At 52.5% G+C, this 14,513-nt stretch overlaps 1 protein-coding gene and 1 pseudogene across 1 annotated transcript; one reads left to right on the top strand and one right to left on the bottom strand.

Annotated features, from left to right (window-relative positions):
* Nucleotides 1-421: 421 nt before the first annotated feature.
* Nucleotides 422-11,203, bottom strand: CKAP4 (cytoskeleton associated protein 4). The gene is made up of 2 exons (XM_028533346.2): nucleotides 10,429-11,203; nucleotides 422-2,952 (listed from the first exon to the last, which is right to left on the bottom strand). Exons 1-2 carry the CDS (start codon nucleotides 10,873-10,875, stop codon nucleotides 1,621-1,623), a joined length of 1,779 nt encoding a protein of 592 aa, XP_028389147.1. The 5' UTR covers nucleotides 10,876-11,203; the 3' UTR covers nucleotides 422-1,620.
* Nucleotides 11,204-13,582: 2,379 nt separating this feature from the next.
* Nucleotides 13,583-14,165, top strand: LOC114513401 (annotated as a pseudogene).
* Nucleotides 14,166-14,513: the final 348 nt, after the last annotated feature.

Here is a 14,513-nt window from a genome sequence, read left to right on the forward strand (position 1 = left end):
TGCAGCAGCCTGAAGGCCGCTCAGATGCTCTGAGACAGAGGCTCTCAAACCTGGCGGCACATCCGAGTCCGCTCCGGCGCCTCTAAAACTCCAGTGCCAGCCCTTCCTACATGCACTTGCTCCCACACCCAGAGCGCGGGCCCAGGCAGGGCTAAAGCTTCAGAAGGTCAGTCCACATAGGTCGTTGGGGTTGAGACCCTCTTCGAACAAGAGTTGGAGTCTAGCGATGACCTATAGGCAAACCTGCTAGTAGTCAATCAAAGGTATGTGCCCAGGCCTGAGTGAGGCCATCTTAGTTTCGGAATTGAAAAAACAGGGTCTGAAAATCGAAAACGTACCTGCCTTTCTAATCCTCAATACTGCACATTAATAAAATAACACACAATTACTAAATTCTCGGAAAGGAACCACTCTGGAAAAGTTGTAACAAAGCTCAAGTGTTTATTAAGAATTAAAAATACTGTAAATAAGCCATACAGTTCATTTCACAGTAAACTAAACAAACCTTTTTTTAAATCTTTTTCTTTTTTCTTTTTTTTCCTTTTTTTGAAAGGCAAGACAGCCACTGAAGAACACTTCAGCTCGAAGGGGAAGGGAAACAGCAATCTACAGAACACGCACACGCTCCTCGCCGACAGCCGGGGCCCGCTCTGACCGCGGGCCTCTGCACGGGCGCCGTGGCAAAATAAAAAGACGTGGCCTCCGTCCCCCAGGGGGAAAGCCCCATGAACAGCCCCCAAAACACACTTCCTGGAAGAATCCAAGGACTCCCCACCCTTCAGGGATTTATAAACGTACATTATAAACGTACGCCTCATTCGGGGACCCTACCAAGAGGTGACACGGGTCAGCCACAGGGGACTCTGGGGGGTGTTGTGCCTTCACATTCAGAACCGTCTGGATTCTTTGCATAGTTACCTTTGAGATCGTGAGATACGATTCGGGAAAGGAAGGAGGCACCCACGCCATGGGAGGCCACCACGGTCAAGCAGCTGCTTCTCTCCACTGGCCACCGAGGGGCTGCCCCCTCCCTGCTCAGAGCTGGCACTGACGCTGTTTTAACCAGTTTAAAGTGGAAGACAAAACGTGAATGACGCCCCCTGAAGACTTCGGCCGGAAGTATAGAAAAAGTAAAATTAATTTTCCCTTAAAGACAATTAGGAAGAAAAATAATGCCTCCTCCCCCCATTTTTTTTTTTTTTTTTTTTGCACTTGACATCTGCCAGCCAGCCAGGCCTTTTGGAGGTTAATCTGCTTCTGTTAATCCCTGGATGAACCACTACCCTTCTTCTCGGACACTAGAGACATCCCTGCGAACAGGCACCTCCGATCCCCAGGGGCTGGGCCTCCAGGAAACCCACCGGAAGCAGAAGCAGAGCACTTGAGAAACCAGTGGTGTGTGGTAATCATTGTAAATAAATTAACCGGGCTCAGGAACAGAAAACGCTGCAGTGCTCCAAGTGTTGCCCTCTGCTCTTTAAGAGGGGACAAGAATGTGGAGGGGGGGAGGGGGAGGCGCACGGGAGAAAAACAACACTTTTTTTTCTTTTTCTTTTTCTTTTTTTTTTTTTGGTCATGAGAAATTGGACTTTCAATCCGCACCCTGAAAACACAATCCACTTAGACTTTTTCATGAATTTTTTCAACTTGCACAAACAACCTATCCAGGTCGCTTCTCAGGTCATCGAGCAAACCCTTGGCGGATTCCAGGTTGTTCTCGTTGGTTTCTATTTTCACTGAGTAGGCCACCAAACTGTCCACGGCAGTCCTGAGCATCTTCAAGTCCGACTCCACTTGGCTGACGGAGGATTTGAGGTGATCGAGGGAGGCAAGTCTGTCCAGGAGGTCCTGAGGAGGCGAGCGGGCCGCCTGGGCTTGGTCCTGGCCCAGCAGCGCGTGGACCTGCTCTTGAACCTTCTGCAGCGTGTCCACCGTGCTAGGGAGCTCGCCCAGGCTTCTCTTCAGCTCCTCCACGTCGCCGTAGAGCGCGAGCTGGGCCTCCCCCAGGCTCCTCACGGTGCTGGCCAGGCCACCCTTGTCCGCCTCCTCGGCCGAGGGGCCCAGGCCGTCCAGGCGCTCCTGCAGGGCGGCCAGGCGCTGCTCGCACTCCTCGCTCTTGGCCAGCAGGGCCTCCAGGCTCTCGCCGTGCCTCGCGGAGGCGGTCTGCACGGCCCGGACCCCGTCCTCCACCGTGTGCAGCCGAGAGTCCACGCCCTCGCTCTGTCTCTGGAGCGCCTCCAGGGCATCGGAGTTTTTGAGAACCCTGTCTTCTTCCGGCCCGAGGGCCTGGGCCTTCAGCTGGCGCAGCTCCTCCTCCAGTCTCCTGATCTCCTCCGGGAGGCGAGCAGCCGACTCCTCGGACTGGGCCACCCGCTCCGTGAGGGCCTGCAACGTGAGGCGCTCCGAGTCGGCCGCCTCCTTGAACTTCTGCTGCTCCTGCTTGAGGCTCACCAGCTCCTTGACCTCGGTGTAGACGTCGGACTCCATGGCCTGCAGGATGCTCCTCAGGGCCTCCAGGTCCTTTTCCTTGGACTTCACGGAGGCTTGCATTTCCTTCACAGCTTCCTTCAAGGCTTTCAAGTCCTGCCTGTAGCCCTCGGGGTCTTCCAGGGAGGCGACCTTCGCCTTCACGTCGTTTATTTCCTTCTGGCTCCGCTTCTGGACATCGGTGAAGATGGCGATGTTGTCGTTGATGGACTTGGTGAGCTCCGTCAGCCGCTCCTCCACCGTGTTCTCCAGGGACGTGAAGTCCCGCTCCCGGGCGTCCTTCACCACGTGGATCCCGTCCGACAGGTCCTTGAGGATCTCGTTCTGGAGCTTCTGCAGAACCTCGCTGATGCGGTTGATCTCACTCTCCCCTTGCTTCACGACTTTCTCCGTGAGCTCCTGTTTATGTTGGGAGCTTCTCAGGACGGACTCAAAAGTCCCCAGTGTGGCTTGCAGAGACTGCACCTGCAACCAAAGCCCAGATGTTAACTAAGAAGAGCTGAGAGGGTTGGCAACACAACTATGGATATTTTTCTTTTTGTCCAACCGGCTTCCAGGTCCCTCCTCTTCTAGAATGGCTCTACAACTTTCCTGTAGACAGCCGCCCTCACACACACGATCCCTGCGGTTTGGGGGACCAACCTGAGGGCCTCCTCCAAGTGCTCCAGGGACGGTTTGTAACCCAGGCCTGACCAACCAGCACTCGATTCACCTCGCTCGCCAAAAGTGGAGCCCGGGGGTGGGTATATGGCCCAGAGCAGGCCAAGTCAACGCCAGAACTCCCGTTAAGTCTGGTTGGAAAGAAAACCTCTCCTCCTACAGGGGGCTGCCAGCTGCAGACGGAGGACAGCCTGGAGCTGAGCTACGCAGACTAGCAGGGGAGAACGCAGGTCGAGGAATCAAGCCAGCACAGAGGGAAGCAGAACCGAGAAACAAGATGATAAGATCAAGGTCTGAAGACACGACTGGAATCCCTGGATACAGCTACACCTGGAGATACCTCCTCTTCAACTCTCGGGTAGTTTGAGCCAGTACGCTCTCCCCACCCCCCTAAGGATACTTTGAGCTACATTTCTAGCTTTTGCAAGTGAAGGAGCCTCACGCGTTTTCACAGGGAAACAAGCTGAAGCACATGGAGACACTAGGCTGAGAGGCCAGAGACAAGGACTCGGGTCTCTGCTCACTGCTCGTAGCTGTGCAGCGAAGTCACTGAAAAGTCACTGTCCTCACCTGCAAAATGAGGGCGGTGGACCAGACGATCCCTCAGCACGCCCGGGCTTAGTGAGTACCTTATGATCCTGTTGGCCATCACACATTCATTGTAAATACATTCTACCCTAAACAAGGTCTGACCCTGGAACTACCCCAAGGAGCTGGTTCAACGCACTGAGGAGCTGACAGATGATGAGTAATGGCCTCGGCTTTATCCTAATGTGGCACACAGGGCCACCTAGAACGCTTTCTTGCACGTACACACACACACACACACGTGCACACACACACACGGGGGGAAAGAAGTGAACCTATCAAGTCTTTAGCTCTAATCGCCAGTTCACAGAAAACATACCAGAGAGAAACATGCCAGGACAATACAATCAGCTAAACCCACAAGGTGGAAAGTTCTACAGGACAAGTGACCAGGATCTTCAACCAGTAAATGGCATTTTAAAAGGAACAGAGAGCCCTGGCTGGTGTGGCTCAGTGGACTGAGCGCCGGCCTGCAAACCAATGGGTTGCAGGTTTGATTCCCAGTCAGGGCACATGCCTGGGCTGCAGGCCAGGTCCCCAGTAGGGGTATACAAGAGGCAACCACACACTGATATTTCTCTCCCTTTCTCCTTCCCTTCTTCTCTCTAAAAAAAATAAATAAATAAAACCTTTAGAAAGAGAAAAGGAGAAAGACAAGAGACTATTACAGATTGAAAGAAATTTAAGATTCATCAATCAAATGTAATGTGTGGAGTTAAATGGGTCCTGATCCAAAAAAAAACAATTGTGAAAGAGACATATTTTTGAGAGAATCAGGGAGATCTTATTATGGACTGGATATTAGAAGACAGTCAAGAATTACTGTTAACCAGTGAATGCATAAATAAGCAGAACAACAAATCGATGTTTCTCTTTCCCTCCCTTTCTCCTTCTCTCTCTAAATAAAAAATAAATTTAAAAAAAGAATTGTTAATTTTGATAATATACGCTTTGTGAAAAAAAAAATAAAAACAAAGAAGAGGAAACAAACTTTTGTTTCTTAGAAATAAATCCTAAAATAGTCTGGGTGACCAGATGTGTCAGAGATTAATTTTAAAATTACTGAGTTGACCAAAAATCCATTTCATTTTTTCCATACAATGGCTCTAGTAGTGCTTAGTTGTCTTTAACTTCATTTAAAACAATTTTGTTAGACTGTGTTGTGACAGCTGTCTTATCAGCTGTGCACCTTTTAAAAATTATCAAAATTGATGAATTTTTGTGCAGCCATTTTTATGTTGAAGATGGAAGAAAATATGCAACATTTTCAGTGTAGTGTGCTTTATTATTTCAAGGAAGGTAAAATGCAACTGAAACCCAAAAAATGATAGTGCAGGCCCTGGCTGGTATAGCTCAGTGGACTGAGCGCAGGCTGCGAACCAAAGCATCACAGGTTCGATTCCCAGTCAGGGCACGTGCCTGGGTTGCAGGCCACGGCCCCCAGCAACCGCACATTGATGTTTCTCTCTCTCTCTCTTTCTCCTTCGCCCTCCCTTCCCTCTCTAAAACATAAATAAATAAAAATGATAGTGCAGTGTATGGAGAAGGTGCTGTGACTGACAGAATGTATCAAAAGCAGTTTGTGACGTTTCTTAGTACAACTGACATTTTGGCCAGATAATTCTTTGCTATGGGGCTGTCTTGTGCATTGGAAGATGTTTAGCAGTGCCCCTGGCCTCTACCCACAAGAGGCCAATGGTGGAAGATAACCAACATACTCAAAATACCTAAATCAAGTTGTTGGTGAAAATGAAAACTGTGTTTTTTATTTTACAGAAAAAAACGTAACGGACTTTTTGGCCAACCCAATAGCTCCTAGTTCACTACCCGCCAGGTGCGTCAGGGCAGCTGGGGCCCTTCAGAAGGCCCGGAACCAAACTCCAACAGTGTCCGAAGCCCTCCACCCGCTGCTGCCCGCCGAATCCTCCGGGTAAGGACAGGCCAGCCCCTTCGCCCATGCTGTGGCCGCTCGGAAGACCTGGGCCTTTTCCCAAAACTGACCAACGCTGGAGAACGGGAGGAGCCAGGTGGGGGCCCAGCAGTGGAGCAGAGTGCTTCTGATCCAGACCACTGTAACAGGGGTGGGAAGGGGTGGTGATCAGATGCAACTAGAGAAAAGGGATAATTGCTGAAATTGGGATTCATCCAGAAGCAGACTGCCTCCGTCCATAGCCCAGCCTGGGCACTCCCAGCCACACGCTCATGGGCAAGTTACTGAACCCGTCTGTGCCCTGGTTTCCTCGGCCGCAGGACGGGAACCAAGGTCCCTGACTCAGGACTGTCTTGTGAGGATGAAGTGAGCTGATCTACGTCAAGTGCTTACATCGTGCCTAACACCTAGTGAATGATCAGTAAATGGTAACGGTCATCTTCATTACTGTTTTATCTTTCTTCTAAAGCAGCTCAGAAGTCTGGGGATTCCTAGACCATGCCCAGTCCATTGCCAAAGGGAACACACTCCAGGCACGGCAATGGGACCCCCGGGCTCGAGTTCCAGCCCCACCAAGAACCAGCGCCGTGAGCACACAGCGGTCACACTCGCTTCCCAAGTCCCAAGCTCCTTGTCTATTAACAAACAGGTTTCCGAAGTCCCTTCTGGCTTCCACACCAGCCTGTGCTTTTAAGACAAATTAGACTACGGTTCTCAGGGACTCTAGGATATTAGACAATTTCCCTGCCCAACCAAATATAACCTGAGTAATACGGAACACTGGCGAGAGCTCACCTCTGAAAGTAGGCTATGTAATCCCGGTACTTGCCTGCTCTCAGTATAGAGGTGAGCAGGTGAGTGCAGTACCTGCAACATGGCAGGCATTCACCAGTGAATGAATCAAAGAATAAATGAATTAACACAGCAAAGTCGAATTCAGACTGAGCTGGTCCATTTCCTCTCTGATCCCTGACTATCACCTACATCCTGGGCTGGCTTTTTACGAATGGCTGGGAAAGGGACTAGATCAGAAATTACGGATGAAACCAAACCAACCACATCCCCATGCTACAAAAAGAACACAGTGTCCCTTTACTGATGCTGTTGGTTGCTCATTTTCACATGCAAGGCCCTTCTTATAACTAACATGCAACGGGTGCATGTGTTCCCCCAATATATGCAGGATGCCACTAAGTGGCGGGTGCTGGGCAACATGTCAGAGATAAAGCAACGGCTAAGACCGGACATCTGCCCTCAAGGGGCTCATGACCTGGGGAAGGGGGCGGCGGTGACTGTCACTCAACAGAGCACTCACTGTGCACAACAGTTATGCCAAGGACTTCAACGACATCCTGACTTTCAGTCAAGATGGCGGCATGAGCACACCACTCACCTCCTCACACAACCACATCAGAATTACAACGAAGGTACAGAACAGCCATCACTCAGAACCGTCAGAAACAGAGCTGAATGGCAGTCTGACAGCTGTGGAATTAAAGAGGCATCGTCTCACGACATCCTCCTAATCATCTCCCTGGCGGCTCCCACTGATCTCCATTTCACAAGCGAGGAGACGGAGAGGTGGCAGAGCCCAGCACTGGAGGGAGTCCCAGCACGTGCGAATGCAGAACCTGGGCTTTAACCTCTGTGTGACATATGCTCAGGCAGAGGCACGTTCCAAGTGCACTAAGAGCATCGGAGATGGTCCCTAAACCCAAAGCCCTAGCTCCTGGTCCAGGGCAAAATGGAAAAACAAAGAAATATTATCAGTGAACTCACTCTTCAACAAATCACAAGCAACCTCATTAAATGGCCCCCTCTAGGCCTGGGCTGACTCCTACAATCACTTCAGTCCACCCTGGATCCACCAGGGCAACCTGGGACCTTTAACTCCGCCACATAGGGTCTGTGTGTGACCCCAAACGAGTAACTCCAGGCTCAGATGGCCCAGCTGTGAACTCATAAAGGGTATCTGCCTCAGTGGATGGCTGGGAAACACTTAACAGAATGCCTGGAGTTAATATGTGAATACTAACTATGAACAACACTGTAGATATGGTACTGTGAATAACAGTGAATACTAATTATGGATAACACTGTAAACATATGTCCCTGCTGAGAACCAAACTCCAGCCCCAACCAAGCCTTCTAGCAAGTTTAAAAAGGGTTCAAGCTTAGGTTGTCAGAGGACCCGCCACTACTCACTCCTCCATGTGAAATAACTTATTCACTGTCTACCCAGAGGTGCACACACAAGTGACCACACACTGTGGCAAATCCTATACTCTTCTGGGCATGCTCTGAGTTCCCAGCCAATGGAATGAGCATAAACTGAGCACTACTACCGACCAGGCAAGGCACAGGAAAGACAAACACGAGCAGATGAGTGAGTAAAAGTGTCCTAGGAGATAAATGTGGGTTGAATCCTAGCCCAGCCACTTACCAGCTGTGTCACTGCGTAAAGTTACCTAGCCTCTTTGTGCCTCACTTTTCGCATCCGCAAAAGGGGGAACAACAGCACAGCTGGCCCCCGAACAAGGCAGGAGTTAGTGGTGCCAACCCCCCGCCCCCACAGTCAAAAATCCACATACACCTTTTGACTCCCCAAAACCTAACTACTGATAGCCTGTCAACTGGAAGCTTTACCGATAACGTAGTCAACTAACACGCACTGTGCATGATATATGTACATATTATATACTACATTATTACAATAAATAAGCTAGAGAAAATAAAGCGCTATTAAGAAAATCATAAGGAAAATACATTACAGTGCTATAGACAGATATTGGAAAAAACCCACATATAAGTGGGCCCATGCAGCTCAAACCCACGTTGTTCCAGGGTCAGCTGTACTTGCTGTCCCTTGGGGCTGTTGTGAAAGACATGAGCGAACCATAAATACGATGCATTAAATAAGAGCTTGATTACAATGCTAAATTAAAAGGAGGGTCACTATCTTCCATAGTGATCACTCGTTCAATACTTTTATTGCCAGGGAGATGCTTAAAAATCTAGATGGGACCCTCCCCTGTATAGACAGGAAAACTGAGCTCCAGACAGGAAAGTAATCTGTGTGCAGTTGTGCCGTGTGACAGAGAAGGGGTGGGAACCAGAAAGGAAAGAAAAGGAGGGACAGGGCGGACTCAGAGAATAAAGCCCAATTTCTTCAATCTGGATTCATGACCTCCCTCCCCTATTGGGGCCTCAGTTTCAATCACCCCTCACAACTTCCTGTTGCTCGTTACAGGCAGAGTAGCCACCTGCTGTCCCTCAAACATGCTCAGGACTGTCCACTGCCCGTGTGTTCCTCGTGCCTTCGCTCAAGTTATGGATCACCAACAAGATTGAGACTGACCACCCAGATAGGACAGAGGCCTAGGCAAACTCCACACCCTCTCCCTTCTGGACACTCCCCCGGTTCCCCTTGATGGAAACCCATTTACGTGAAGCTTCACAAATATGATTTATGTCTTTTCTGCTTCCTACCATCCACGGGGCCTACTCAAAGCCATGTGACTATCAGACTTCAATAAATATTATGACTGATCAGCAAGGGGGTGGACGACGGGGAGGAAAATGGGAGCCTAGTGATCCTGCCCCAGCAGCACGTCTATTTTCTTAGGAATGATTTCACATTCAGGACAGGCAAAGCACCACTGCCTACTTGACTCAAAAGTCACCTCCCGCGGCCTGCAGCCCCAGCAGGCTGACTCATCCCAGTTGCTCTGCCTGTCTGAAGAGCAAATGCCGAGTCCTGCGTACTCTGCAAAAGTGGAAAGGGACCTGGCAAGACAGACAAGCATGCTGGGAAAAGGAGGCAGCAGTTTCGGGCTCCTGAGTGGTGGCGGGATTTTTTGTTTCGTGAGGCAACCCAGCTTTCATTGAGCAATGACATTAAGTGGAGGACGGAGGAGGAGGAATGAGATTTGAGGGAGTCACACTCGGTGTGGAAAAACGTGGAAAAACAGACAAGTGCACGCTAAGCAGCTCTGTGTTGAAAGTTGGGTCCATCCACACACCTGCCATAGGCCCCTGCGGACCCCAAACTGGGCGGGGGCCTAGCCATTCTCATGCAGTCTGCCACGCACCAGCTGGGGTCTTTATCCATTGACTTAATCTCTCTAACCCTCAGTTTTCTGGTCTGGAAAATGGGAGTCGAAACTGCCACCACCCTCCCGCCTCCCAGAGGTACTATGAGAATTAGATAATAAGTGAGTAAACCTTCTGAATACCATGTGGCTTACTATTCTTGGCCTTTCCTTTCCTCTAAAGCTGTACTGTGCTGCTTCCAAAAGCCCACATGGGTACCTTGGTCCGATAAAGGACGAGGGGGCCTGAAGACGTGTACCATTTCGTTGGAATTTCGCAAATGAACAAGACTACTAAATTTCCCTTCCCCAGGCTCCGGGTCTATTAAAAACTGGCTCAGACGTCTCCCACGGGGAGAGCTGAGGTACCTGCGGCCTTGCCAGAGGCTTCCAGGGATGCGCTGGCTTCCAACCTCCTTTCCAGAGAACTCTGCCCATTCAACGGTCCCTAACCCAGAAAGAATGGGCTCCCCAAAGCCTCCGGCTTCCTTACAGGTCACCGCTAGTGCCCTGTGACAGGCCCTCGGCCCACCCTCGCGGCGGTCCATCCCTCGAGGCCGATCCCTCCGCAGCCATTACAAAGAGGGTCTGGGGACAGCCTGGGGACTCGGGAGCCGGATGGGGGTGCTGGGCAAGGACGTGGCTGTAGGTACGGGGGCCGGGGGTACCCACCTTCTGCTCGACGCCCTGCAAGCCCTGCCCCAGCTCCTCCCGCTGCCGGGAGAAGTCCTGGTGGCTGCGCCGGACCTGCTGGACCTCCTCCAGGACGTGGTGCACACACCACCCGGAGAAGGCGGCCGCCGCCACCAAGGCGAGGTAGAAGAGAAAGTTGAGCACCCGGCCGAGCCTGCGCGAGCAGGACGCCGAGGACGAGGCGGCGGCAGCGGAGGAGGAGGAGGACTTGCCGCCGCGGTGGCCGCCCTTGCCGTGCGCCTGGTTCTGCGGATGCTGCGGCGGGTGCTGCGGCGGGTGCGGCGCGGGCGGCGGGTGCGGCGGCTGCTGGGGCGCCGGCGGCTTCTTCGCCACGTCATCCGCGCCGCCCGACGGGTGGGCGCCCTTCTCCGAGGGGCTCGCGGCTCCGTGGCCGCCCTTGGAGCCCCTTTGTTTGGCCGAGGGCATGGCGGGCGCGGCGGCGGAGGCCGCGGGCTGCGAGGCGAGCGAGCGGAGACGCGCGGCCCGGGACACTTCCTCGGGTTCCCCCGGGGCTGGGCGAGCGGCACGCGGCGCGGCTGGCGTCGGAGCGGCCGAGAGAGAGCGAGCGGGCGGGCGGGCGGCGGGGAAGGAGGCCGGGCGAGGGAGGAAGGGGGAGGGGGCTGGCTTCGCCGCCGCGGCGCCGACCCCACCCCCCGGGAAGGGAGGCCGGGAGCGCGGAGCGGGGAGCGCCTGCCACGCACGCGGGGGCGGGGGCGGCCCCTCCCCCTGCGCCACGACCCCACGGAGGCAGGGCCGGGAAGGGGTGGCCCCGCGGGATCTACGGGGGCGAGAAGGGGCGGGTCTGGGTCTACGGGGGCCGGGGTGGTGATGGAAACGGAGGTGGAGGTGGGCGCGGCCTGGGGGTGGGGGCGTGACCGAGCGGGGTCTACGGGGCCGAGGGGTGAGGGGTGGCCAAACCGGGACCGCGGAGCGGGGGAGGGGGGGCCCGCGGGAGAAGTGACGGAGGGAGGAAGGGCGGCCGGGCGGGGTCTGCGGAGCCCGGGGGCGGGCAGCCTAGGTGGTCAAAGGGAGAGGGAGAAGGACTGGTTGGACCGGGTCGGAGACTGGCGACTGGGCGGGGGCCACAGGGGCCTCGGGTAGGCGGCCGAGGTGGGGGTGGCCTGGCGGATGGGACAGAGGAGAGCCTTGCAGTGGGCCAAGCGCGAACCCCCCTTCCTTCTCGACCCGTGAGCGAAGAGGAAGTGAAGGAGGGAGCCCCAGGAGCCCTGCCCGGACCGGGAGTGGGAGTAAGGGGGCAGGAACAGACCCCCCCCATTCCTTCCCGCTGGAAGTTGGGGCATCCCCGCCCCCCACTGCGTGCCATCCTCCAAGCCCGCCACGGGTCTGGGCCTTGTCTCTTCCCCTGGGTTTGAAGGCGGAGGCCGAAAGGGCTGTCTGTATAAAACCCGGTCAACCCCGAAGGGCATGATTGGGACAGTGAGCAAAGATTCTTGGACTATGTGAAGTCTTCGGGGAAACACACGTACTGAGCGTCCCCTCAGCCAGTCAGCCCACTGTCAACGCTGTTGTCTTTTTCTCTGAAGCCCTGCCGACTGCGTTTTGTCTTTGCACCCCCTCCCCACGTCCCCCCCAGTCTGTCCAGGGCCCCTACTAGGGACCAGCCTCGGAGCACTGACAGGGAGGCAGAGAGGGTTGTCGCACCTACTTTGGTAGAAGGAAATACAATAATGTCAGTTGTGCTTAGCAACTTACACGTGTTCTTAAAACCTCAAAAAACTTCCCAAGGTAGGAATTATTTTACCCATTTTAACGGAAGGAAACTGAGGCTGAACCAGCCACCCCAAATGACTGGCTCAAGGTCACCTTCAGCGGCTTCTCCCAGAGCCTGTGCCTTTTAGTCGCTTCAGAGTAGGAAGGAAACGTGGCCCTGTGGAAATGAAGCAACTCGCTCCCTCTCACTAAGTCTAGTTGGTGCTGGGGCAGGGACCAGACTCCACTCCACTGCTTTCCTCCTGAACCTGGTACCTGGTGTGTGCCTGGCTCTGGGTATGCCTAGCAATGTGCTGTTAAGGAACACGGATCCTTCTGCCTGTTCTCCCCATTCTGGTTTTAAAAAACATTCCCTATCCTTAAGGCCTAGTTCTAATGCTACCTCTTTCATGATGCCTTCCCTATCACACCACCTGGTACCTCTCATGGGACTTAGAAACAGCAAATGATTGAACATATGTGTATGTTCTGTTTGCAAACCTTTGTTCAGGTCCCGCTATGTGCCAGACAGACGTCTGCAAACTATTAGAGTCCCCCCTCCTTGGGGACAGGAAGCAACCATTGCTTATATTTCTTTGTGTCTCACCTTGTAAGGTGCTTTTTAGAATCTGTAGTGAATGAGCCCTGATCAATGTGGCTCAGGTGGTTGGAGCACCGCCCTGTAAGCCAGAAGGTCGCTGGTTCACCTCCTGGTCAGGACACATGCTTAGGTTACGGGAGAAGCAACTGATCAATGTTTCTCTCCCGTCTCCCTCCCTCCCTTGCCCCTTTCTAAAATCTGTGAGTATGTCCTTAGGTGAGCGTTTAAAAAAATCTACAGTGAATGAATACACACATGTGTGCCTACCCTCAAGGGGCCTGCATTACATTTGGAAAAGTGCAGAAACATTTTGAGGCTAAGGTAGCTGGTTGAGAACATAAATGTTAAGGGAACTTGGAAAGCAAACCACTGGGTTGTACTTGGGGAAGTCTTCTTGAGCAGAATGCTCTTGAGCAAAGCCTCAAAGAATAGATTTGCATAGAAGGAGGGCAGAGAGGATATTTCTGTGGCCGGAAATGGGGTAAGCCCAGGACACCTGTCTGATAGGAAGGGTGTGAGCTGCGCTATAGGGAAGAAAGATACGAGCTGGGTGGAGTGGGCCCAGATTGCAAAGGTCTGTATAAACCAGCCAGTCAGCCAGGCTGAAGAGTCCCAGTGTGGGAGGGCAGAGTAAATTACAGTAAGTTCTAGAAATATAATCACCTGCCCCACACAGGTTCAACAGGGCACACAACTCTGACCTTGACTGGGAGGTGGGGAGAGGATGGCAAAAGAAAAAAAAAAAAGAACACTAACTCGTCAGAAGGTGCTAGAAAACCCTTGTTTAGAAACTTCAGCTTCCCCTTCCTGAAAGCAACCAGAGGTGACCTTGGACGATGGTTTGCTACTCACTTGACCCGGAGAACCCCACAAAATCATGCAAATCAAGAGGTTCAAATCTTCGTGTTCATTTTAAGAACACTTGAGAAACTGCCCAGGCCATCAAGGGTATGCATATTCGAAAAGCCACCAAGTATCTGGAAGATGTCACTCTAAAGAAGCAGTGTGTCCCATTCCGCCGATACAATGGTGGCGTGGGTAGGTGTGCCCAGGCCAAACAGTGGGGCTGGACACAGGGTCGGTGGCCCAAAAAGAGTGCTGAGTTTTTGCTGCACATGCTTAAAAACTCAGAGAGTGATGCTGAACTTAAGGGTTTAGAGGTGGATTCTCTGGTCATTGAGCACATCCAGGTGAACAAAGCTCCCAAAATGCAGCGCAGAACAGAGTACAGTGCAGAGCTCACGGCAAGGATCAACCCCTACATGAGCTCTCCCTGCCACATCGAGATGATCCTCATGGAGAAGGAGCAGATGGCTCCCAAACCAGAGGTGGAAGTTGCACAGAAGAAGATATCCAAGAAGAAACTGAAGAAATAAAAGCTTATGGCCCAGGAGTAAATTCAGCATAAAATAAATAACTAATAAAAGTAAAAGAAAGAAAGAAAGAAACTTCGGCTAAGTTCGGACTGTGTTTAGAATCTCTGGACACAGAAAGAGCCATCATCCTTCATGCAGTCATCCGTGTCAGGGAAGAGACAGCAATAACTGGCAGAGCGGCTCTGGGGGCCCAGCCACGTGCTGGCCTGGGAGGCAGGAGCCCGGCTTTGTTAGCCTTAGTTCTGCCACCAAACTGTGACCTTGAAAAGTGTACTTAACCTCGTCTCTGGATTTCAAGGTCGCCCCTTCTGCATCTCTAAAGACCTTCCTTATTACTAATCTGTGTCTTAGACAAATTCGTCCTCTGATTTTTGTCA

Source organism: Phyllostomus discolor, chromosome 2, assembly GCF_004126475.2.
Source record: "Phyllostomus discolor isolate MPI-MPIP mPhyDis1 chromosome 2, mPhyDis1.pri.v3, whole genome shotgun sequence".
In the NCBI taxonomy this organism is placed as follows: domain Eukaryota; kingdom Metazoa; phylum Chordata; class Mammalia; order Chiroptera; family Phyllostomidae; genus Phyllostomus; species Phyllostomus discolor.

Coding starts and splice junctions, on each gene's coding strand:
- CKAP4 (XM_028533346.2), bottom strand. CDS start 10,875: ATGCCCTCGGCCAAACAAAGGGGCTCCAAGGGCGGCCACGGAGCCGCG. Junction 2,953..10,428: donor TGCAGGGCGTCGAGCAGAAG/GTGGGTACCCCC, acceptor CTTTGGTTGCAG/GTGCAGTCTCTGCAAGCCAC.